The sequence below is a fragment of the Rhinolophus ferrumequinum genome, chromosome 25 (assembly GCF_004115265.2).
Source record: "Rhinolophus ferrumequinum isolate MPI-CBG mRhiFer1 chromosome 25, mRhiFer1_v1.p, whole genome shotgun sequence".
NCBI classification, from domain to species: domain Eukaryota; kingdom Metazoa; phylum Chordata; class Mammalia; order Chiroptera; family Rhinolophidae; genus Rhinolophus; species Rhinolophus ferrumequinum.
The window spans coordinates 19,844,222-19,867,860 of NC_046308.1; the positions used below are offsets into that span (position 1 = coordinate 19,844,222).

Consider the following 23,639-nt stretch of genomic DNA (forward strand, 5'->3'; position numbering starts at 1 on the left):
TCAAGTTTCTCCCTCGAGACTTTGGATATGCAGCTCATGAAAATATACGGCATGGCTGTTGATCCCTTTTTTGGGGGCAGGGATAGAAAAGATCTGACAACTTAAAACTGCATCACCCATTTTGTAGTGGTTTTGGCTGCTTATCTAGTTTCCACACATGTGATCCATGATGGAAAAGGGACAAAGCAAGAGGCTCAGTGTTACTCTTGAGAATTCAAGGTGATCTTAGTTTGGGGACTGGATTTGAAGACAGAGAGAGAGAGAAAAAGAGAGAGAGAGAGAGAGAGATATTGAGATTTTCTACTGCTGCTTGCTCTCATAACTTGGATGCCCACAGCTTTCAGGAAATATTTCAGAAAGACTCTAAGACCCTAAGAAAAATGTAAAAAGCAACCCCAAAGGGATGTAGCAATTATATTTATAGAGGTGGGGTGTGGGTATGGGGAATACTTTATAAGTTAAATTTTTTTGTTGTTTGAGATGTGGTAATTTGCTGAGAGTCCACTGGCAAATGTGCTTAAGGGCCATTTCAAGATGATAAGCGCTTGGATCAACAATTTCAAATCAGTTAAGGGATGTTTCTTCCATTATCTCTATGCTTGCCTCATTGTATCACATGGCTGCCCTCAAACCAAGGGGAATCGGATCTTTTTAATTGGTTTTTAAGTTCCATTGCTTGGAAGGACTTTGACAGTCAAGGTCAATGGGATCCCTGTTTCAAACACTGCCCTTTTTCAGGTGGTAAGAGCTTACATCTATTGGGGGATTCTAGATATGATCGTCCTGTCTCTACCATATCTGTGCCACAGTCTTGTGAAATACTTTGTCAATCTTGATTAATTCCACTTTGTGGATAAAGAAAAACGAATTATAGAATGGCAGAGTACCTTAGCTAGTATAGACTATCAAGACCGAGACGGTCACAGTTACCTTTCCAGGGCTGGGTCCAAGCCAGTGGCTGTTTCAGAAGCCTTTGCAGTAAATAGTTTGATTAAGAACCCAGCTAGCCACCAATCTTGTCCCCAAATCAATAGGTAAATAGTTAAATATCACTAAAATGCAGCAATAGAATCAGAGGGCTCATAATTTAAAAATCCATAAGCATTTATCAAAACAGCAAAAAACGAAGTATTCAGAAACCACGTACAGAAGCTTTAACCACCGTGGTTTGCATGATAAGAAATAGTTTATGAATGCAAATATTTTTTTCATCAACCATCTGCAGTATTGTTTACTGAAGAAAATGAGGTTATAAATCTTCCTGCAAATGCTTCCTGCAGACATCTCTTTGCAAGCCCATGGGTAAAAAGTTTGCATTTATATTTCTTAATGAATAGTCTTTTTTGAGTTTAATTAGTCATTGTATCTATGCATGAATCATTCATAATCTGGGTTTGCCACCAGCACTTGGCAGTTAAAGTCAGATGAATAGAAACAATATTTTCAAGCAAAATGTAAAATACTCTTTGGCCAATTATCATTGGTTGACAACATGTTTTATATAGATAAAAGTTGATTGGCAACTCTCGTAAGTTTTGGGTTGTCTTGTTTTCTGTTGGGAGGAAGGTGAACGATAAGAAAAGCACAAGCCTCAGGTATCTTCTATACTGGCACTTTGAGGGCTTAGAGTCTCTGTCACTCCCCAGCCCTTGCTCTGAGCTCATGAGAGTAATAGTAATAATCACTGCTGCGTGCTTGGCAATTTTACATGGTTTATTGTAATCCCCCAAGTAACTCACCCTCAGTCACTGGGCTAGTAAGTGACGGAGCCTGGCTTTGAACCCAGATCTATTTGAGTTCAGGTTCTCTGCTCCATTCTGTCTACCACATTGCCTGAAAACTGAAGGTAAGAGTGACTAAGGTTATATTCAGCTAAAAGATTGATTTAAAATGTGGTTTCGGTTGTACACCACTGTTCATAGAAGTATTTATTCATGATAGCCAGAAGGTGGAAGCAACCCAAGTGTCTACGACAGATGAATGGATAAACAAAATGTGGTGGATGCATACAATGGAATATTATTCAGCCTTAAAAAGAAAGGAAATTCTGAATTTGGTCCAAGATGGCAGATTAGGTAAACACTATGACACCTGCATCCCAGGATCACACCAAAATTCAAAATAAATTATATAGAAATTTATATAGAATTTATATAAATTATATAGAAATTTATGGCTCAGTGCGATGTCAGAGGGATAGTGGATGGGGGGAGGCGGTTCACACAGTGTGAGGGATATAAATGATAAACATCTAAGTATTACTTTGTCTTGTGCACCCGAAACTAATTTTAAAAAATGTAAAAAAAAAAAAAAAAAGAAAAGAAATGATTAAATAATAATTGAGGAAATGAAAAAAAAAAAAAAACAGATTAGAAACGAAAGAAGAACAGAGTAGCAGGACCAGACTGAACATTTCAGATGGACAACCTGTGTGTGTGTGGGGGGGTGGAGAGTAACAAAGGAGGGGGCATTGCTTGGCTGGAGCTCAGTGGAGCCCTGCAGGGGAGGACCCGAGCAGAGAGAGCACCTCTGTAAGAGTGGAGCGGGCATGGGGGCTGCCCTGCCCTGGCAGGCTCAGCATTGTCCTTCACAGCAGCAGATTGTCCAGCCAGTATTCAGCTGACCTCAGTATTCACTTGAGGAAACCACTTCAATTTTAACTAAACATTTTTGCTAAGCTTAGTTGTTTTAGCTGCTATAAACAGCATGAGCCCCTTAAAAAGGAAGGAAATTCTGACCCATGCTACCACATGGATGAACATTGAAGAGGTCATGCTAAGTGAAATAAGCCTGACACAAAAGGATCAATACTGTATGGTTGGACTTATATGAGGTTCCTGGAGTCGTCAAATGCTTAGTGACAGAAAGTGGAATAGTGGTTTCTGGGAGCAGGGGGAAGGAGGGAATTGGGAGTTAGTGTTCAATGGGAAAGACGAAGAAGGGCTGAGATGGTCGTGGCGATGGTTGCACAACAATGTGAATGAACTTAATGTCTCTGAATGATACATTTTAAAATGGCTAGAATGGTAACTTTTATGTTATGTATGTTTTACTACACATTTTTTAAAGGGCATGGGCCCTTAATATGTAAATATAATATAAATTAAAATAAGCAATAATTATTAAAAAATAAATAAATAAAATAAATTATAGAACAATCAACCTCAAGAATAATCGGAAAACTAGCTGAACAGAACCCGTAAAACTAAGGCTATAAAGAAGAGGCCACATCAAGACTGGTAGGAGGGTTGGAGATGTGAAACGGGATGACCCCAAATGCACAGATATTGGTTAAACAGCTGGAGGGACATCTCCAGGGTGAAGGCCCCCTGGAAGAGGCATAGTTCCCAGCCCCACCACCAGAAGTCCTCTGCCAGGAAGAGGAGTTCCCAAACATCTGGCAGTAAAAATCAGCGAGGACTCTGTCTGCCCATCCCAGTGAGACTGAAGGTGGCTGGAAACCCAGACACCCTCTTAAAGTCCCCACACACAGATTTACTCACTTGCAAACACCTGGTCTCCAGTGAAGGGGCAGCAACTTGAGAGGTGCCAGAGACATATGAGGAAAAACTGAGTTGTGTGGCTGCGGGCCAAGGGCTGGAGGGACAGCAGCTATTGCTCCAGTATGAAGCCTGCCTCTCATGTAGCCTTTAGGAGGGTGCAATCTTTTCTATGTTGAACCCTACCCCAAAGGGCCAAATCTGAGACCGCATTGGTCTGGTAAATTCCATGCATGTGCACCCCTTGGTGATGTCCTGGGTCCCTGCCCTGCACAACTAGTACTGCATTGCCCAGGACACTCTCTGCGATTGAGTGGCCAGCCCTGCCCCACAAGCTGTGGAAGCCTTTTACAGCAGCAGATGGCCCACAGAGGCCTGGAAAACTTTTGGTAGTGGGTAGTGAGCCACAATCTGTGCTGTAGCCTATCTTGGGTGGCTTTTGGCGACCTGCAGGCCTAAGGTGAGCAGTGGCTGGCCACAGTGTTCTCAGGGCTTTTTTGTGAAATGGTCACAGGCCCCACACCCATGCAAGAATAGAAACTGCGTTACTTTTGTAAAAACCAAGCCCACACTCTGTACCTCCCTGGAACCCTGCCCTGCCCAATGGAACTGCATTGCCAGGGGCACTCTTGGCACCTAGATGGCAGGCCCCACCCCACAAGCCTAGGGAGGCTTTTACAGCAGCAGACAGCCCACAGCTGCCCGTAGAACTTTTGATGGTGGGCAGTGAGCCACAACTTGTGCCACAGTTTTTCTTAGGCAACTCTTGGGGATCTGTGAGGCTGAGGTGAGCAGTGGCCGGCTGCAATATTCTCAGGGCATTTTGTGAAGTGGTCACAGACCAGGCACTGGCAAAAGAACTGAATTTGTATTAACTTTGTAAAAACCACCAGCCATGCCTCGTGACTCCCTGGCACCCTGCTCTGTCCAGCTAGTGCTGCATCACCAAAGGCACTCTCAACACTGAGTCAACCAGCCCAGCCTGCCGGCTAAGGAGTCTCTTTCAACAGCTGAGCCTTATAGGCACGTAGAAGGTGGCAGTAGGCCTAGGGGCCCTGGGCCTTTTGTTAAGCTGCTCCAGGCCCAGTACTGATGGCAGCTGGCCTCGCCGACATGCCTCCAGGTCCAGCACAGTGGCAGCAGCCAACCACATATGGCTTTGTAGTTCCTACCAGGTAGCCACAAGCCAGTCACAGGCAAGGCTGAAATTGGCCTGCATGGGTGCCTGTCCCAAGAAACACCATACCCAGAGGCCAGCTTCAGACCACACAGTACTATCTGGGTAACCCCACAAGCGGCACACCCAAAGGGTCGTCTCAACAGGCACAAGAACCTGGAGAAGCGAATCCCCCTCTGAGAGGCCACCTCCCACACAGCAGCTCATACACTGTGGGCATAGCCAATCCTCACAGTCAGTCAGCCTGGGAGTCAATCCCACCTACTGACACACCAAAAGCAATTAAGGCTCAACAGCAACAGGAGAACACACTCAAGGGACACTCCTGGAACACGCACAGGAGATCGGGGAGATTGTGCCACTGGACCACATAGAACACATACTACATAAGGCCTCCCAGCAAAGACCGAGGTCATAGGAGGTCTGCCTAATACATAGAAGCAAACACAGACAGCCAGAATGAAGAAATAAAGAAACATGTGCCAAATAAAAGAACAGGAGAAACCTCCAGAAAACAAACTAAATGAAATGGAGGCAACCAACCTACCAGAGACAGAGTTTAAAACACTGGTTATAAGAATGCTTAAGGAATTTAGTGAGAATTTCAACAAAGAAATAGTAAGCATAAAGAAAGACATAGAAACCATAAAAAAGAACCGGTCAGAAATAAAGAATAGAATAACTGAAGTGAAGAATACACTAGAAGGAATCAACAGCAGATTAGATGAAGCAGAGGATTGAATCAGTGATTTAGAAGACAAGGTAGCAAGATACACCCAATCAGAACAACGTAAAGAAAAAGAAAATGAATATAGTTTAAGGGACCTGTGGGACAACACCAAGCATAACAACATTCGCATCATAGGCGTACCAGAAGAAGAGAGGGAGGAAGGGATCGAGAACCTGTTTGAAGAAATAATGACTGAAAACTTCCCTAACCTGGTGAAGGAAATAGACATACAAGCCCAGGAGACAGAGAGAATCCCAAACAAGATGAACCCAAACAGGCCCACACCAAAACTTTGTAATTAAAATGACAAAGGTTAAAAACAAAGAGAGAATCCTAAAATAAGGAGAGAAAGACTGGTTACTTACAAGGGAGCTCCCATAAGATTGTCAGCTGATTTCTCAACAGAAACTTTGCAGGCTAGAAGGTAGTGGCAGGAAATATTCAACGTGATTAAAAACAAGGGCCTACAACCAAGACTGCTCTACCCAGCAAGGCAATCATTTAAAATTGAAAGGGAGATAAAGTGCTTCTCAGACAAAAAAAAAAAAAAAAGCTAAAGGAATTCATTACCACCAAGCCAGTATTATAAGAAATGTTAAAAGGACTTCTTCACACAGAAGAAAGGAGAAAACAAACAGACAAATGAAGATTAAAAATATGAATAATAAAATGGCAATAACTATGTACCTATCAATAATCACTTTAAATGTGAATGGATTAAATGTGCCAATCAAAAACCATAGAGTAGCTGAATAGGTAAGAAAACAAGATCCATGCATATGCTGCCTACAAGAAACCTACCTCAGATCAAAAGACAGATAGACTGAAAGTAAAGGGATGAAAAACAATATTTCACACATTTGGAAATAAGAAGAAAGCTGGGGTAACAATACTTATATTGGACAAAATAGACTTCAAAATGAACACTATAATAAGAGACAAAGAACATTACATAATAATGAAAGGATTAATCCAACAAGAGAAAGTAATCCTAGTAAACATGTATGCACCAAACATAGGAGAACCTAAATATATAAAATATTTATTGACATAAAGGCAGAGATAAACAGTAACACAATCATACTAGGGGACTTTAACACCCCACTGACACCAATGGACAGATCTTCCAGACAGAAAATCAGCTACACAACACTACCTGTTTAACCCCAGAAGCAGCACACCAAAATGTGGTCTCAACAGAAACAGCGGCCTTAAATGACACACTAGACCAGTTGGTTTTAATTGATATTTTTAGAGTATTTCACCCCAAAGCAGCAGAATATACATTCTTTTCAAGTACACCTGGAACATTTTCCAAGGTAGACCACATGTTAGGCCACAAAACAAGTCCCGGTAAATTTAAGGAGATTGAAATCATATCAAGCATCATCACTGACCACAATGGTATGAAACTAGAAATCAATTACAAGAAAAAAAACTGAAAAACACACAAATACATGGAGGCTAAATAACATGCTACTAAATAATGAATGGATCAACAATGAGATCAAGGAAGAAATCAAGATAATTTGAGACAAACAAAAATGAAAACACAATGACCCAAAATCTATGAGACACAGTCCTAAGAGGGAAATTCATAGCAGTGCGGACCTATCTAAAGAAACAGAAAAATCTCAAATAAACAGTCTAACTTTACACCTAAGGGAACTGGAAAAAGAACAGCAAATTAAGCCCAAAATGAATACAAGGAAGGAAATAATAAAGATCAGAGCAGAAATAAACAAAATAGAGACTAAAATAGCAACACAAAAGGTCAATGAAACCAAGAACTGGTTTTGTGAAAATATAAAATGACAAACTTTTTTTTTAATTTATTGGGGTGATTTTTATTATTTATTTTAATTTGTTAGTAAAATTACATAGATTTCAGGTGTACAAACTTTTAATCAGCCTTGTCAAGAAAAAAAGAGAGAGGACCCAAATAAATAAAATCAGAAATGAAAGAGAAGAAATGACAACTGACCACAGAAATGAAAAAAAAAAATTAAGAAAATACTATGAGCAACTATACACCAACAAATTAGACAATGTGGAAGAAATGGATAAATTCCTAGAAGCATATACTCTTCCAAGGATGAATCAAGAGGAAACGGAAAATCTGAACAGACTAATTACTACCAATGAAATCAAATCAGTAATCAGCAAGCTCCCAACAAACAAGTCTTGGACCAAATGGCTTCACAGGTGAGTTTTACCAAACATTCAAAAAAAGAATTAACACCTATTGTTCTCAAACTAGTCCACAAAATTTAAGAGAAGGGAAGGCTCCCAAACTTCTTTTATGAGGCCACCATTACCATGATTCCAAAACCAGACAAAGACATTACAAAAAAAGAAAAGTATAAGCCGATACTTAATGAACATAGATGCAAAAATGCTCAACAAAATATCAGCAAACCAAATTTAGCAATACATTTAAAAGATCATACACTATGATCAAGTGGGATTCACTCCTGGTATGCAAGGTTGGTTTAATATTTGCAAATCAATTAACGTGGTACACCACATAAACAAAATGAAAAATAAAAATCATATGGTCATATCAATAGATGCAGAAAAAGAATTTGAAAAAATCCAGCATCCATTTATGATAAAAACTCTCAGCGAAGTGGGAATAGAGGGAACATATCTCAACAGAATAAAGGCCATATATGACAAACCCTCAGCTAATATCATATTCAATGAGGAAAAGCTAAAAGCATTGTCCTTAAGATGAGGAACAAGATAAGGATGCCCACTTTCACCATTTTTATTCAACATAGTAGTGGAAGTCCTAGCCATAGCAATCAGACAAGAAAAAGAAATAAAAGGCATCCAAATGGGAAAGAAGAAATAAACTGTCATTATTTGCAGATGATATGATACTATATAGAGAGAACCCCAAAGATTCCACAAAAGCCTTTTAGAACTGATAAATGAATTCAGTAAAGTAGCAGGATACAAAATTAATATTCAGAAATAGGTTGCATTTTTATACAACAACAAACTATCAGAAAGAGAAATTAAGAAAACAATCTCATTTACAATTGCATCAAATAAAATACTTAGGAATAAATTTAACCAAAGAAGTAAAAGACCTGAACTCAGAAAATTATAAGACATTGAAGAGAGAAATTTGAAGAGGGAAATTAAAGAAGATACAAATAAATGGAAACACATACCATGCTCATGGATAGGAAGAATTAATATAGTTAAAATATCCATACTACCCAAAGCAATCTATAGATTCAAGGCAATCCCTATCAAAATACCAATGGCATTTTTCACAGAACTAGAACAAATAATCCTAAAGTGTATATGGAACCATAAAGGACCCCGAATACTCATGGCAATCCTGAGAAAGAAGAACAAAGCTGGAGGTATTATGCTACCTGATATCAAATTATACTATAAGGCCATAGTAATCCAAACAACATGGTATTGGCATAACACAGATCAATGGAATAGAATAGAGAGCCCAGAAATAAATCCATGCCTATATGGCCATTTAATCTACAAGAAAGGAAGGAAGAATTTACATTGGGGTGACAACAGTCTAGTCAATAAATGGTGCTAGGAAAACTGGACAGATACATGCAAAAAAATGAAACTGGATCATTTTATGCCATATACAAGAATAAACTCAAAATGGATTAAAGACTTAAATGTAAGACCTGAAACCATAAAACTCTTAGAAGAAAATATAGGAAGTAAACTCTTGGACATTACCTTTAGTAATATTTTTACTGATATATCTCCTCGGGCAAGGGAAACAAAAGAAAAAATAAACAAATGGGACTGCATCAAACTAAAAAGTTTTTGCACAGCAAAGGAAACCATCAACAAAACCAAAAAACATTCTGCTGAATGGGAGGGAGAAGATGTTTTCTAATGATACATCTGATAAGTGGTTAATATCCAAAATTTATAAAGAACCCATACAAATCAACACACACACACAAAACAAACAATGAATTAAAAATAAACAAAGGACCTGAATAGACATTTCTCCAAAGAGGACATACAGATGGCCAATAGACATATGAAAAGATGCTCAACATCACTAATCACCAGAGAAATGCAAATAAAAACCACAATGAGATACCACCTCACTCCTGTCAGAATGGCTATCATCAATAAATCAACAAACAAGTGTTGACAAGGATGTGGAGAAAAGGGAACCCTCATGCACTGTTGGTGAGATTGTAAATTGTTTCAGCCACTGTGGAAAACAATAGGGAGGTTCCTCAAAAAGTTAATAATAGAACTACAATATGATCCAACAATTTCACTCCTGGGTATTTATCCAAAGAAATCCAAAACACTAATTTGAAAAAATATATGCACCCCTATGTTTGCTGCAGTGCTATTCACAATAGTCAAGACATGGAAACAACCAAAATGCACATCAATAGGCAATTGGATAAAGAAATTGTGGTACATTTATACAGTGAAGTATTACTCTGCCATAAAAATGAATGAAACCTTATCACTGGCAACAACATGGATGGACCTAGAGGATATTGTAATAAGTGAAATAAGTCAGACTGAGAAAGACAAATACCACATGATCTCACTTATATGTGGAATCTGCAGAACAGAATAAATGAACAAACAAAACAGAAATACATAGACTCATAGATACAGAGAACAAACTAATGGTTGCTAGATGGGAGGGGGGATGGAGGGATGGGTGAGAAAGGAGAAGAGATTCAGAAGTACAAATTGGTAGTCACAAAATAGTCACAGGGATGTGAAATACAGCATGGGGAATATAGTCAATAATGTAAAAACTATGTGTGATGTCAGATGGGTACTACACTTATCAGGGGAAATCAGTTAATCGTATAAATGCCTTAGTGTATTGTGCTGTACACCTGAAACTATTGCGTACCTCGCAATAGTATTTTGAACACTCTGCTGGGAATTGACAGGCCCCCACAAAATCAGAAGACAAGCATTCTTGTGGGCTTTGTGGAGAGGAAGGTTGCCTGGGCATGGAGCAAGTAGGTAGCAGTGTAGATGGTTGGAATGATTGTGTGGTGCATGATACTGGCAGGCAGTGTTCTGGGAGCTCAAGGAAGTGGAGGTGGAGGCAAAGGACAAGGTGAGGAGCCCTGTCCGAGGATGGTAACTTCTTTACAAGCACTCCACGGCCCCAGGCCCAGCAGTGGCCACTGTAGCACTTCATAGCACTCCTGGGGGATGGGCAAGGAACCTGGATTCCAGGTGACAGATAGTAGAGCAGAGGCTCAGAGTTGACAAGGGACAGTCAAGGCAGACTTGAGACATCATGGCAAGAGGTCAAAGCTGTCACTAGGGGAGCCTGGGAGATGGCTCGAGAGGGGATACCTACCTGGGACCCACAGGGCTAGGCTTGGGAGTTGAACCTTACTTGGTCAAGCAGGGTGATGGCATTTTAGGTTCATAACAGGGGAAGTTACAGGCTACACCAGGTTTCTTAGGAAGAATCGTGTGGCCAGAGGGGAGGCAGGGGCCCAGAGAGGAGGCTGCCATGGTGGACCAGGGAGTGAGGAAGAGGGCCAGGGCCAGGGCCAGGTCCCCAGGCAGGTCAGAAGGACAGAATGGGCTAAGGAAGCTCTGGGGAACCTGGGGCCACCTGGTTGTGAGGGAGGAGGAGGGGACATGCTCATGTTTTCAGGGCATAATAGAGGGAGAGAAGTGGCATCTGGGCTTGGAGGGCAGAAGGTGGGTTTGATAGGGATTTAACAGCAATATTGGTAGTAAAGGTGACATTCCAGGCAGGTCGGGGCTGATTTACTCGTCATCAGCAGGTCGGCATTCATAGTCTGCCCACCAGGATTACAGTGTGTACTGAGCCAGGCCTGAGCCCAGGGGCAGACAGGAAGAGGGCCTGGGACAGAAGTGTCTTCCTGCCTTTGGGGATGAGAAACAATGGAATGTGTTCCAGTGTTTAGGCTTTTCCAGAACCTAGAAAATAACTGAATAGTTATATCTTGCTATATGGCTTGGATTATTTCTGTTAATTCCAAATCCTGAATCTCTTGGGGTCTTTAGTGATCTTAAATGTGGACGTATCACATCAGTAGAAATTCTGGGCTTTGTGCTAGTAGCGTGTGTGTGTGTGTGTGTGTGTGTGTGTGTGTGTGTGTGTAGAAATGGGCTTCACTGGGTCCCTCACTGGTCTCCTGGAAGGTGAGGATGCAGACATGGTGATTGCTGAATGTCCCGTAAGGTAGACAATTAAAGGAATTAAATGGAAGGAATCCTTTGTCACAAAATCCTCAAGAAATTCTATTCCAAATGAGGAAATGCACAAAGAAAGACTTGAGACCCTACTTATAAGGGTCCACTTGGCAAATGTTCGGTGTTTGGAAGGTGGTTGGGAACCCCATTCTTCCACCTGCTGCCTTGGACCATTGCAGCAGGAAGCCCACATACCTGTTGCTCCTGGCTCCTGACTTGTTTCTTGTCTTTGGAGTTTGATGGTATGCTACAAAAAACAAACAAAGAAACAAACAACCAAAAAGCAACAACCCTCTTGGAAGTGATTTTCAAAGGAGGAAACAATGTTAAGTTAAAAGACTGTAGAGGTAGTGGTTTGTTTATTTTTTAAGGCACCACATGTGGATTGTGATTCTTTTTCCTTGATGTAAAAACTGAAGGAGCCTCTGTGCCCTGCCTGCCACGTTTCCTGAATGGCTAATGCCCACTCCTGTTCCCACTGGGCCCTTCCTGGATATTTCAGCTCTGCGCTCTGTGTAGCAGCCATGATCCATGAGTGTTTGAGCAGAGTCCCTCACGCCTGCTTGGGCAGCATTTAGTAACCAGACTCAACTTGAACTCATTCCATTTGGCCTTCCTCCTTGCAACTGAAGACTCAACCAAATGGTAAAAGTGAAGATTTCTTTGGATTTGAATGAATGAGGCATTCAAGTTGTGGTTGCTTTAAAAAGAATTAGGCAGGAGTTGCCAGTTCGGTCCAGTGAAGGGGAGGGTCTCCTCATCTTGCACTTCAGAAAGGTCTAAGGGAGGCCATGAAGTGGCCAGGGCCTGGGGTGGCCCCCCAGCCTGTGGTCTCCCCTCTCACCTGATGGATAGGCTGACTTATCTCAGACTTGGAACCAGAGGGGGCCCCAGCCCACCCCAACCCTCCTCCCAGAGGAGAAACTGAAGCTCACTGAGGGCAGAGGTAAGAGTGGCCCATGTCACGTTTCTGGTCTGTGGCAGAAGCAAAGTCAGAGCCAGACCCCATCTCAGCCTGGACTTTCCTGACTGGAAGCGAGGAGAAGGGGGAGGGATTTGAACAGAAAGGGAAAACATGGAAGTGGTTCTGCATGATGTCACCAGGCTCCAGTAGTCCCATCTGTTAGTTGATTGGCACTCTGTCACTAAGGATGTGGGGGAAGGAATTGAATTTTAGGTGGGGATGGGACCCCAACGGCCCTCCTCCTCCTAGCTCCTGAGACAGACTCTAACTGGTTAACTGCTTGCAACCCCAGGGCATAGGACAGTGGAGAAATGAGGTCTTGGGCCAAGGGCCACCCAAGGGCCCCTCCCGCCCAGGGCCCAGGCGAAGGGCCAACCCTCTTTGGCCTCGATTGGGCCGCGATAGCGCTCTTAGTGCCGGGTCGGGTTCCGGGCCATGATCACGCATTTTAAGAGGCTGAGCTGTGTTTTCCGCTGCCCGCCGGCGTCCCGCCACGGATAGGTCGTCTTTGTCTAGCCCTCTGGGCGGGAAGAGTGCTCTGATCCCTGCTCGGGACCGGGCTGAAGGAGGCGCGTCTTGCCTTCCGGGGACTGGCAAGTGGCCGCTCGCCACACGCTTTGCTCTTGGAGCGGGGTCCTGGGGGGCGGAGGAGGCCTCTTTGGGTGGGTGGGGAGGAGGCTGCAGGAATGAGGACGCGGCGCGCGGCACACCTGCCACGCTCAGGCTGACGGACCAGCGGGCGGAGCGGGGCGCGCGGCTCCTCTCGGCTTGGCTGCGCTCCGAGCGCGCGGGCTGGCCGCTGTCCGCGGTGCTGAAGGGGCGGCCGCGGCGGGGAGGCGGGCCCCGGGCCGCGGGGCAGCGTACACCCAATCCGGGGACCGCCCCTCGTCTCCCGGGCTTGGCGCGGCAGTGGCAGCCGGCACTGCACCGAGATGGACTGAGAGCGCAACGGCGGGAAGGCGGCGGCGGCGGCAGCTGCAAGCGTCCCCACAGCCTCCCGGCCGGACCCACTTCCATACCCGGGAGCCTGTCCCTGGGGTGAGTGGGGGCAGGAGGAGCCGGGTTGGGGTTGACCGGTCCTGGGAATGGGATCTCTTGGGCTTTTGAATTTTCCTTCCCTATTGTAAATTTCTTCCAGTCCTCATTTTGAGCATCCTACAGGGCTGAGGGCTCAGATCTTTGCCGTGGTACTTCCCCAATCCTGGGACAGAGGGCAGGTCTTAGCCAGAAGTCTAAGGACAGTCACACAGCATAGCCTCCTCCCCACCCCGAGTTGCAGCCCACTGCATGGCCCTGGGAATAGCTCTTTGCCTGGACTGGTGTCACAGGGGCACTACTTTCCCTTCTCTGTACAGGGGGCTGGCCCCAGGCAGCCCAGCCATTGGAATTCAGCCCAGACAGAGACCAGCCATATTTTAGCAGGGAAGGCAGGCTTGAGCCTTCACCGGGGCTGCAAGCCAGTGGTAGAGCATTTTCCCTGCCTTTCTCCAGTCTCCTTAGGCACCTGAGCTGCCATGACCATAGCTTCAGGAGCCAGGGTCACTTTAGTGCACTTGGCTGTTGTGAGCTGGACTCAGGTAGAGGAGCTCTTGAGTGGATAATGGGAAGGCATTCTCTGCAAGTGTGTGTGTGTGTGTGTGTGTGTGTGTGTGTGTGTGTGTTTTCCTAGCACGCAAAGGGGATTTTAAACTCCGGTAGTGCCTGTCACAGGAAAAGCCCTTCTCCAGCCAGCTTGTGCGTCTGAGGAAGCAGTTTGGGGTCACGCTGGGCAACTACCCAGCCCGAGGAACCTTGGGCTTCCTAGGTCCTTAAAGCCTCCCCCCTGCCTTGAGCCATCTGCTAAAGGGGGAGATGTGTTTAAATTTGATGGATCACCTCTGCCTTCGATCCCACCAGCATTCGATTCCCATCTCCATCACCTGGCAAGGTCAGACAGCTAGACCTCTTGACTCCTAGGACCTGACGGGCAGGCTGTTGGGGGGCTTTCCTTCCTCGACAAAGGACTTCTGGTGTGTTGGGAGGTGAGGGGTTGCAAGGAAGGCGGGTGGAGGTGGAGAGACCACCCTCCAGAGCCCTGGAGAGGTATAGTTGGGCTAGATTCCAGGCTATGTGAGGTGCCTCTTCTAACCTGATGGATGTAAATGAAGCTGCTGAATCTTGACAGGCTCATGCTGGATGATTGGGGTCTGTGTTTTCTGCCTGTCTAGCCTAAGCTGTGTGCGTCAGGAATGACTCTGATGGGCAGCTTCCTTAGCTCATCGGCCTGACAGTGCCGATGAAATGAAAGAGAGATGGAAAAGATGTGTGAGCTAATGTGCTGGGTTTAGGGTCAGTGTGAGCTGCAACGGTGCTGCAGTGCTGATGGAAATGCATGCCAGGAATGTGCTAGCACTACTTGCCTGAAGCAGACCACTCGGTACCTAGGTACCATTTGTCTCTGGCCACGGTTCTGTAGAGATGAAAGGTCATAAGGGGGAAAGTATAATAACTCTACATCTGATGTACTCGATTTATATGATTCTTGACCAGTTTTATTGTGGTCAAGAAAAGCATTTTGTTTTGGGTAGGTAAGTTTTTACCTACCATGTAAACATTTTGTGTTTTGGCCAGATGAATAAATCTCTTTAGAGGGTAGTTGTCTGGAAGGATGCCTGACTCATAACTGTACTTTGGCATCCTTACTGACTTGTTTCATTAAAATGTGAAGTCCAAAATATATAATGGCAGGCCAGCTAAGCAGCAGGCCATGACTTTGGTTTTGGGAAACAGTGTATTTGAGCTTTGCATGTTGTTTGTGAAAATACATTTACAGCTCCAAAGTTTATAACTAGATCAAGTTAGGAGGGATACACACACACACACACACACACACGGTGATTTTTTTGGCACATACCGGGGGTGCCAAAAAAAGTATGCACATGACTTGTATTCATCTTTTGTTACCAGTATATATTGAGCATTACAATTTTAACACAGTTTTTTTCTTAAAATGTATATACATTTTTTTGGCAGTGTGTGTGTGTGTGTGTGTGTGTGTGTTTAGCATGCTCCACATCTGTGATGCAATCAGGCTACCTACTTTTATTATTGTCTGAGCAACTTAAAGCCTCCTCAATAATTAAGATGGGATCAAGTTTTCCTGTGTAACTGAGGAAGATAACATTTGAGGGTTGACTTAGTGATCCAGCTCAGTCCTACATCCAGCTCACGGTCTCTGTGAAGAAGTCCTGCGCTTGGTTGCCTCACTTGCAAGCCTTCATCTATGCACAATTATAAAATGTGCATGAAAAATATGAACAGAACCTTTCTGATTGGATTTCCCAAGGCCAAGGCAGAAAATAAAGATACGGTATAAATATTTAGCAAGAGAACAAATTTTATTTTGATGAAAACAATTGATCTTCGGTTGTTGGTAGAATAGTGTTACGGAAGGTGGCAACAGCTGTGTTGTGTAAAGGAGTGAAAAGAGGCTCAGATTTGTAGATTGAAAGACCTGGGTTCAAATTCCCATTTTCCTCTTAGTAACTGTCTTAGTCTCTCGGGGCCTCAGTTTTGTCATTCGTAACATAGAGAAAGTAACATTTGCCTGCTATACAAATTAAGCACAGAATTGCAGTTGCCCAGTGTTTTCCTTAATACCTCTTGCTCTATGTAGTCTTATCTGTACTGGTGTTTAGAGGAATATAAGCGTGTTAAGACAAAAATCCTTGCACAATCATGTTTATACTCAAGCCATCAGGGCTGTGAAAGGACTCAGTAATTGCCTTGGGGTAGCCTGGTCCTGCTGGAAGTGTTATTCCCAAGGTGGGGACTGTTCTTGAGTCTGCTGTCATCCAGGGACCTTGGCTGACCAGCAGTGGCGCTTGGGCAAAAGGACAAGGTGACTGTTTCCTCTAGAAGGAATGGAGCCTAAATGCCAAAGACCATGAGGGGCCTCTGTTCAGAGAAACCCCTTCCAGGAAAGGATTTGTGGCAGCAGAGGTTCCGCTGCAGGGAGAGGCTGCCACTGTCCCTCCTGAGAGTCTCTTTCTGATACTGGGTTTTCCTCCAACAATGTGTGATTTCTGTTTATGGCCCACATGCTCGTGGTCATAGCAGCTAACACTGGGTGGGAGCTTACTTCAGGCCAGGCTTTCCTCTAGTAACTCAGTCCTCACTACAACCCTGTGAGAGAAGAACCATTACCATCTCTGTGGCACAAATGAGGAAACTGAGGCTCAGAGGGGTTTAGATCACAGGTGCCCAAGGTCGGACTGTGGCAGCTGCCTCTCCAGCACGAGGAGAGAGAGCCTCACAGATGAGCCGATGGCATAGAAAGCAGCAAGCTTCCAATCCCATGCTCCATCCTCACACTGAGGTGACAGCACCCTCCCTTCCAGGCCTGTCAGATCATCCCATCCTTACCCAGGGATCTGGCCACAGGGACAGCAGCTATAGCTATAAGCAGAGCTGGAAGGTGGAAGGGCCCTTGCAAATGAATGAGGCTTACCTCTCAGGATAAGAACAGCCTGAGGCCCAGAGAGGGAATGATTCATCCATGGTGGTGGTGTGTGGGGGGTCTTTATTCTGTGCCCCCCGGCAAGAGCCCCTCCTATTGGACTGCTCCAGAAGTGCCTCTCTGAGGAGCCTGAGGTGTTGCTTGAGGCGCTGTCATAAAGGGCTTCCCCTAAGTCCAATCCCAGATGCCTCCGAGGTGTGCAGCGCCCTCTGCCCCTGGCTCCCCTGCTGGGGAAGCAGCTCCATTTAGCCTCTGCTAGCACATGGTTGCATTTGCAGACTGCATTGATTTCCATTTCCTGCGGTGATGAGGTCATTTAAAGGTTATTTAGTTGAGTGTTTAGTTCCCTCGGTTTGAGACCTTTCTCCAAAAATGCCTTTGCTAACAGCTTGGGAACAAGACATTGATATAAAAAGACATGCTTCTTGCCCATAAACTTGAATTATTTATGAACCGTGTGGATCTCGTATAGCTGCTTGGTACACATGCTCCACCTCGGTGGTTACTTAATGAGTGTCCCCAGGAGCTTGCGTTTTAAATTAAACGGCACTTCAGGAGGCTAACTAACCCTGTCGTCACTCCCGTAGGCGTGCTGCTCTCCCCAGGCTGCCTCCCTGGCCCCCATCCTCTGTTTCTCGCCTTGAACCCCAGTCCCTGTGGGCCTCAGCTCCTTACTTTCCTTGCCCCGTGAGGCCATGCCCTGTCTATTTTCCTACTTCATTTTCTCTGGATTCGGTCCTTTCCCTCAGGCCGTGCTGCCATAGCCCTGGTTCAGTTCCTCATGATCAGCTGACTTTTTGCAATATCCTTTGACCTCTGGTGGGCCCCTTTTAGACTTGCCCCTGTATGTCTCAGGCAGAATCATCTTTCAGGAGCACTGGTTCTGCGTTTGTCATTGCTCTCCTGACAACCTTCCCTGGCCCTCTGCCCTCCAGCCTGAGGGCAGATGCCTCAGCCCGGCCTGGAAAGCCTTTCTGCAGGCTGGCCCAGCTCCCTGCACTGCGAAACACAGAGGCAAGGCCTCATGCAGACCGGCTCTTCCTCCTCTCCCATGCAGCGGTCCTCCTTCTGTCCGGACATGACCCTTCCCCCTCCCACATCCTCCAGACCCAGCTGCAGAACTGCCTCCTCCAAACTGACTTCCTCCTCGGACTCCCCCCGCCCCCCCCCACACCACCTGGACCCAGAGCACACTGGCTCAGTCATTCATTCACAGGGATCAGCTGAGCCTTGCTGCAGGTCAGGTCCAGGGCTGGGTATCAGTAATGCCAGTGAGTGTCGTGGGTCCTACTGTGTCTCCCCAAAAGGTATATTGTCGTCCTAACGCCCAGACCTGTGAATGTACCTTTATTTGGAAATAGGGTCTTTGCAGATGTAATCAAGTGAAGATGAGGTCGAGAGGGTGGTCCCTAATACAGCACAACTGGTGTCCTTATAAGAAGCGGATGCTCAGACACACACACAGAGGAGAAGGTCATGTGAAGACGTAGATACACCGGGGAAGGCCGTGGGAAGATGGAAGCAGGGATTAGAGTTACGCTGCCACAAGCCAGAGAGCACCTGGGGCCCCCAGAAGCTGGAAGAATCAAGAAAGGACCCTTTCCTACAGCCTTTGCGGGGAGCACGCCCCTACCAACACCTCGGTTGTGAACTTCTAGCCTCCGGAATTGTGAGAGAATAAACTTCTGTTGTTTGAAGCCACCCAGTTTGTGGCAGCCCTAGGAAACTAATACGATGGCTACGACCCAGTGCTGGCCCTCGACGTGCTGACCACTGCAGGGAGATGGACTAGATCCTTACGAATCAGTGTAATGAGGGTAACAAGGGATTTGCAAGGCTTTGATGAGACCTCTGAGGAAGGTCCCTCCTCCGAGTAGCCTTCCATCCCCTCTGTGAGGTGGCAGCTGTCAAGTGATGCTCCCCTGGGGAGGGAAGGTCCATACCCCAGTGTCGTGACAGGACAGGAGCCAGCCAAGGGAAAGAAAGGCGGGATCTAAGGCCAGGTGAGAAAGGGCGTGGGAGGGAGGAGCAGCGAGTGGAGATGAAGAACAGGGAGAGGGCAGTTACTGAGGCCCACAGGCTCAGCTCTTGGTGGCCTGTGGTTTGCCAAGGAGCTTGCACTTGAACTTGCTGCTGCGGGTATCAGGGGACCATGGAAAGGATATAATAGGGAGCAGATGGTAGTTTCAGTAAATTGTTCTATGGTGGCATGAAGGATGGATCAGAAGGGATAAAAGTAGAAGCTAAGACCTTTGAAATGAGCCAGGGGATGGTTCGTCCCCAGGTGGAAAAGAGGCTGTGGATTTGCAAACTATTTTGAACTTAATGTCATCAGGACTTAGGGACTCATTGCACACAGGGGCCCAAGGAGAGGGAGAAACCACAGGAGCTGACCCTCAGGTCTCCAGCCTGGTGCCTGAAGGCAGAATTGTCTTGAGAGGGAAAGGTTGCCATGAGGGAGCAGAGGGGCGATGCTGGGCTCAGTTGGGCTCAGTGTGGGGGACATCCAGGTGGCCGTGGAGATCTGGAGCTTGGAGAAGAGGACTATATTGGTGGCACAGATGGGGAAACACCAGGAGGGAGACAGGACAATGAGCCGTGGGCGTGGATGCCATCCCCATGAGCCCAGCATGGCATGGCCGTGAGCACTGACTCTTGCCTGGGAGGGAGGACAGAGGATGTTGGAAGACAATGGCTGCATGGCAACAGGACCGGGAAGTAGGGGCCTTCAAAGAGGGGCAGTTGGTGTGACTCAGGCCTACGTAGTAAAGGCCTGAAGGAGGGCATCAGACAGGGCTTGTGCATTCAGCGATGGCTCTTCTGAGCAGCAGCACATCTGTAACTTCTTGCCTTCCCTGTCTTCTGTCTACACTTGCCTACGACATCCCCTCTCCTTTTCTGGCACCTCTCCGGATGCCTCTGTGGACCATGCAGCCCAGAGCCGGCCTGGTGAGGTGAACGCAGGTGGATGACTGGACACCCGCATAGTGGCCTCTCCTGGGCCTCATCCCTGAGCCACGGCTTTACTCTCAAGATCACTGGTGTCCGTGGCCGTGAGCATCTGCCAGCAGCCTGGTGGCTGAGGGTGGGGTGAGGCTGCAGCTTGGCCGGATGACAGGGGCCTGAGCCTCCTGCCCCCCACACGTGGTTGCAGCTGTATCCATTCTTTACAGGGCCCGTCACCATGGACGGCTCTGCTCCTCTGCCTCATGGGGATTGTACCACGGGTGCGCCAAATGATCCAGCCCCTCTCTGATTGCTGCCTGCCAGGTTGGTCTGTGTGCACTGATGTGGTGGCTTCTCTGATGTGACTTCTGGGCCCTCCTGCCCCCAAACTCACCCAGTATGCACCTCCCTTCATGCCTGACCTTCTACCATTAGAGAGTCTTTTGTAGGGTCTGAGAGGTTTCAATGTAAGCAGGAGTTGATTCTGGCACTTTCTTTCCAATTGTGATTTGTTGAGAGATTACTTTAGTTAGGAAACAGATTGTAAAACATTTAAATGACTCTAAAATATATAACATAAAATGTAGTCATCTTTCATCACCTCCCTCCATTCACTCCCCTCCCAAGAGATACACACACCCGTTTGTCAACAGCAGTACTTTCCCAGATCTCTCCCCACGCATTTACAAAGCCATGTAAGTACACACACCCCCATGCACACACACTTACATATATATAAATGAGGTCAAATCGTACATATTGATAGGCAGCTTGCTTTTCCCCTTGTCAATGTAGTTTGGAGATCTTTACATGTCAGTACAAATAGACCCCTCTCATTTTAAAAATAACCACTACATAGACTTTTGTAGTGTATCATCATTCATTTAATCATTTCCCTACTGATGGACAGTTAGGTTCTTTGTATTTTTTTATTATTTCAGACAGTGCTCTAGTGAAGCTTCTTCAATGTGCATCTTTGAGCATGTGTGTAGTTTTCCCACAGCGTAGATTCCTAGGTGTGGAATTGCTAGGTTACAAGGCCATTCCCATGATAAATATCAACAGGCACTACCAAATTTTCAGCTAAAAAGAATGCATAGATTTATACTTCCCAACAGTGTGGATTGTCAACAGAGACTCTCCCATCATTCTTTTTACTCTTTGTTAACTCTGATGGGTGAATGGAAAGGCATGTCCTTGCTCTGTTTTCGCATTTCTCTTGTTGCCAATGAGACTGAGTATACTTCTCTCTGTTTATCGATCAATCATATGCATTTTGTGACATATATTTATACCCATTGCCATTTTACTGTTTAGATATTTGTATTTTTTATTTTGATTTGTAGGAGCTCATTCTACGTTATGGTTATTGCTCCTTTGTCAGTGATATATTTTGCAAGTATTTTCCCTTTGTTGCTTATCTTTTGATTCTACTTATGGTGGCTGTGGTGGTATGGAATTTCTACACATTTATGTTGTAAAATCTATCAGTCAGAGGTTTGTTTTTGAGTAGTGGGGGAAAATGGAGTTCGGAGGCGTAAAAGACTGCATTCTTCACCTTTCTCTGTCCTGTGCTTGCTCTTTGACTTTGAACAAAACCCCCTAACTTCACTGAACTTCAATTTTGCCAGATATATCAGTTCATCCTACTCAACCTCACCCCAACTGCCACGGGAATCACGGGAGAAGCTTTGACAAAGCCTCATAGCCATTCTGAACTTCACAGTTACATGGATTCATTGATGGACATTGAGATCCGTTGTTCCAGCACAGATCTTGTCCGGGACAGTGCTTTTCGGGTCTTCAGTGCCCTGTCTCTGACATGGTTCACTTTTCCCAGGTGTTTTTTCAGTGCATGCCTGTGCGGGGGATGTTATATCATAGCTCTGCAAAGGGAAGTGTATTAGTTTGCTTAAGCTGCTATACAAAATAGCACAGACTGGGTGGTCTTAACCACCGAAATACATTTTCTCACACTTCTGGAGGCTAGAAGTCCAAGATCAAGGTGTCAGCAGCTTTGGATTCTTCTGAGGCCTCTCTCTGTGGTGTGTTGACGGCCGCCTTCTCACTGTCTCCTCTCAATCTGTGCCCTAATCTCCTCCTCTTATAAGGACGCCAGTCATATTGGATTAGGGCCCACCTATAGGAGCTCATTTTACCTTAATCACCTCTGAAAAGGCCGCATCTCCAAATACATTCACATTCTGAGGTACTGCAGGTTTGGACTTCAACATATGAATTTGGGGGCCGTAGTTCAGCCCGTAAGAGGGAGACAGCACCGTGTCTGGATGCAAATCAGGGAAGGGAGGCTCACAGAGGATCCTGCACTTGCTTCAAGTCACCCCGGGATTAGGTTGCAGATCCAAACTCAGGCCCGTCGGAGATGTGACCCCCTAAGCCCAGGCCTCCGCAGGCAGCCTGACTAATGTTAAGGCTGTTTTGGTTCCACTGCCCTGACTTCCTGCTCACTGGTCGCCAGCCTGTGTCCCCGCCTTGTAAGTCACATCCCTTGAGCAAGATACCTACTCCTGGCTGACTCTTCTGCACCTCCTTTGTCCCCTTGGGAAAGGGTTTCAAACAATAATTCGGTGGATTGAATGTACCTTATTCAGTTGTTGGCATTGTGGGCAAGACTGCACACTAACATAAAAAGTTTTGGAATACAGGAAACTTCCCCAATAATCCCACACCTTGACAAAACTGTTTTTGACTTTTGCACGTTACCTTCCCTTCCCCCCTCTGCAGATACACTTGCATTGCACATCTTTGGCATCATATTAAACATGGCACTTCATGCTCTGCCTTTTTCACCCCACAGTCTAGCTAACAGTTTCCCTGTCTTTATAATGATAGTTTTAATGGCTGCATAATAGTCCGCTGGCTCAATGTACTCTATTGTTTTGACTCATCCTCCAACTGTTGAGCATTTGAGTTTCCCATTTGTGCTATTCTTATAGATAATGGTGCAATGAATGTCTTCGTACTGAAAGGTTTTTGCTTCTCTTGAATTATTTTCTGAGGGAAAATTCCCAGGAGTCGGGTTTCTGAGTTAAGGGCAGCAACGGCACCGGGGTACCTTGATGGGCCATAATATCTCTTTATGGAGTGAGCATACCGATACTCCATGCCACCAACAAGGAGTGAACATGTGTGCTTCACTGTTCTCTCACTGGCATTAGGTGTGAATACATTGTTGACCATTTTAACATACTTAAAAGGGGACCTACCTCAAGGCAGCTTTCATTTGTGCTTCTTTAATAACCAAAAAAAACATGGAGGAATATTCTGCAATACATTTGTATTTCCAATTCTTTTTGTTGTCACTTTCTTTAAAAAAAAAAAAAAAGGCGGGAATACTTGAAAACTGGACAAATGGATGGTAATCCCTTGGGAATCCCAGCTCTTTGTTCTTGAGGAATTTGTTGGTGAAAGTAATATTTAGACTTCAACAAGAAAAGGCCTTTTGGTCAACAACAGATCTAAGCCATTGAATGGGGCCAGCTGGGCCAGCCACTTCTGGAGGCAGAAGGACTGAGAAGACACCAGTGTCCTCAGAGCTGCCTGATGGGACCTGACCCCAATTCTTTGCAGGGTAT

General features: G+C 45.4%; 1 protein-coding gene across 5 annotated transcripts in view; it reads left to right on the forward strand.

The window, feature by feature from the left end:
- Positions 1-23,639, forward strand: part of OSBP2 (oxysterol binding protein 2) — a 159,192-nt gene that overhangs the window by 59,355 nt on the left and 76,198 nt on the right. The window contains exons 1-2 of one of the 5 annotated variants that reach the window (XM_033098274.1): positions 13,256-13,637; positions 20,271-20,367. The exons of the other annotated variants lie outside the window; for them this stretch is intronic. Of the exons in view, the coding sequence (XP_032954165.1) occupies positions 20,307-20,367 (61 nt within the window). The 5' untranslated portion in view covers positions 13,256-13,637; positions 20,271-20,306. Of the gene's footprint in view, positions 1-13,255; positions 13,638-20,270; positions 20,368-23,639 lie in introns of those variants that run through there. 5 annotated transcript variants of the gene reach the window in all.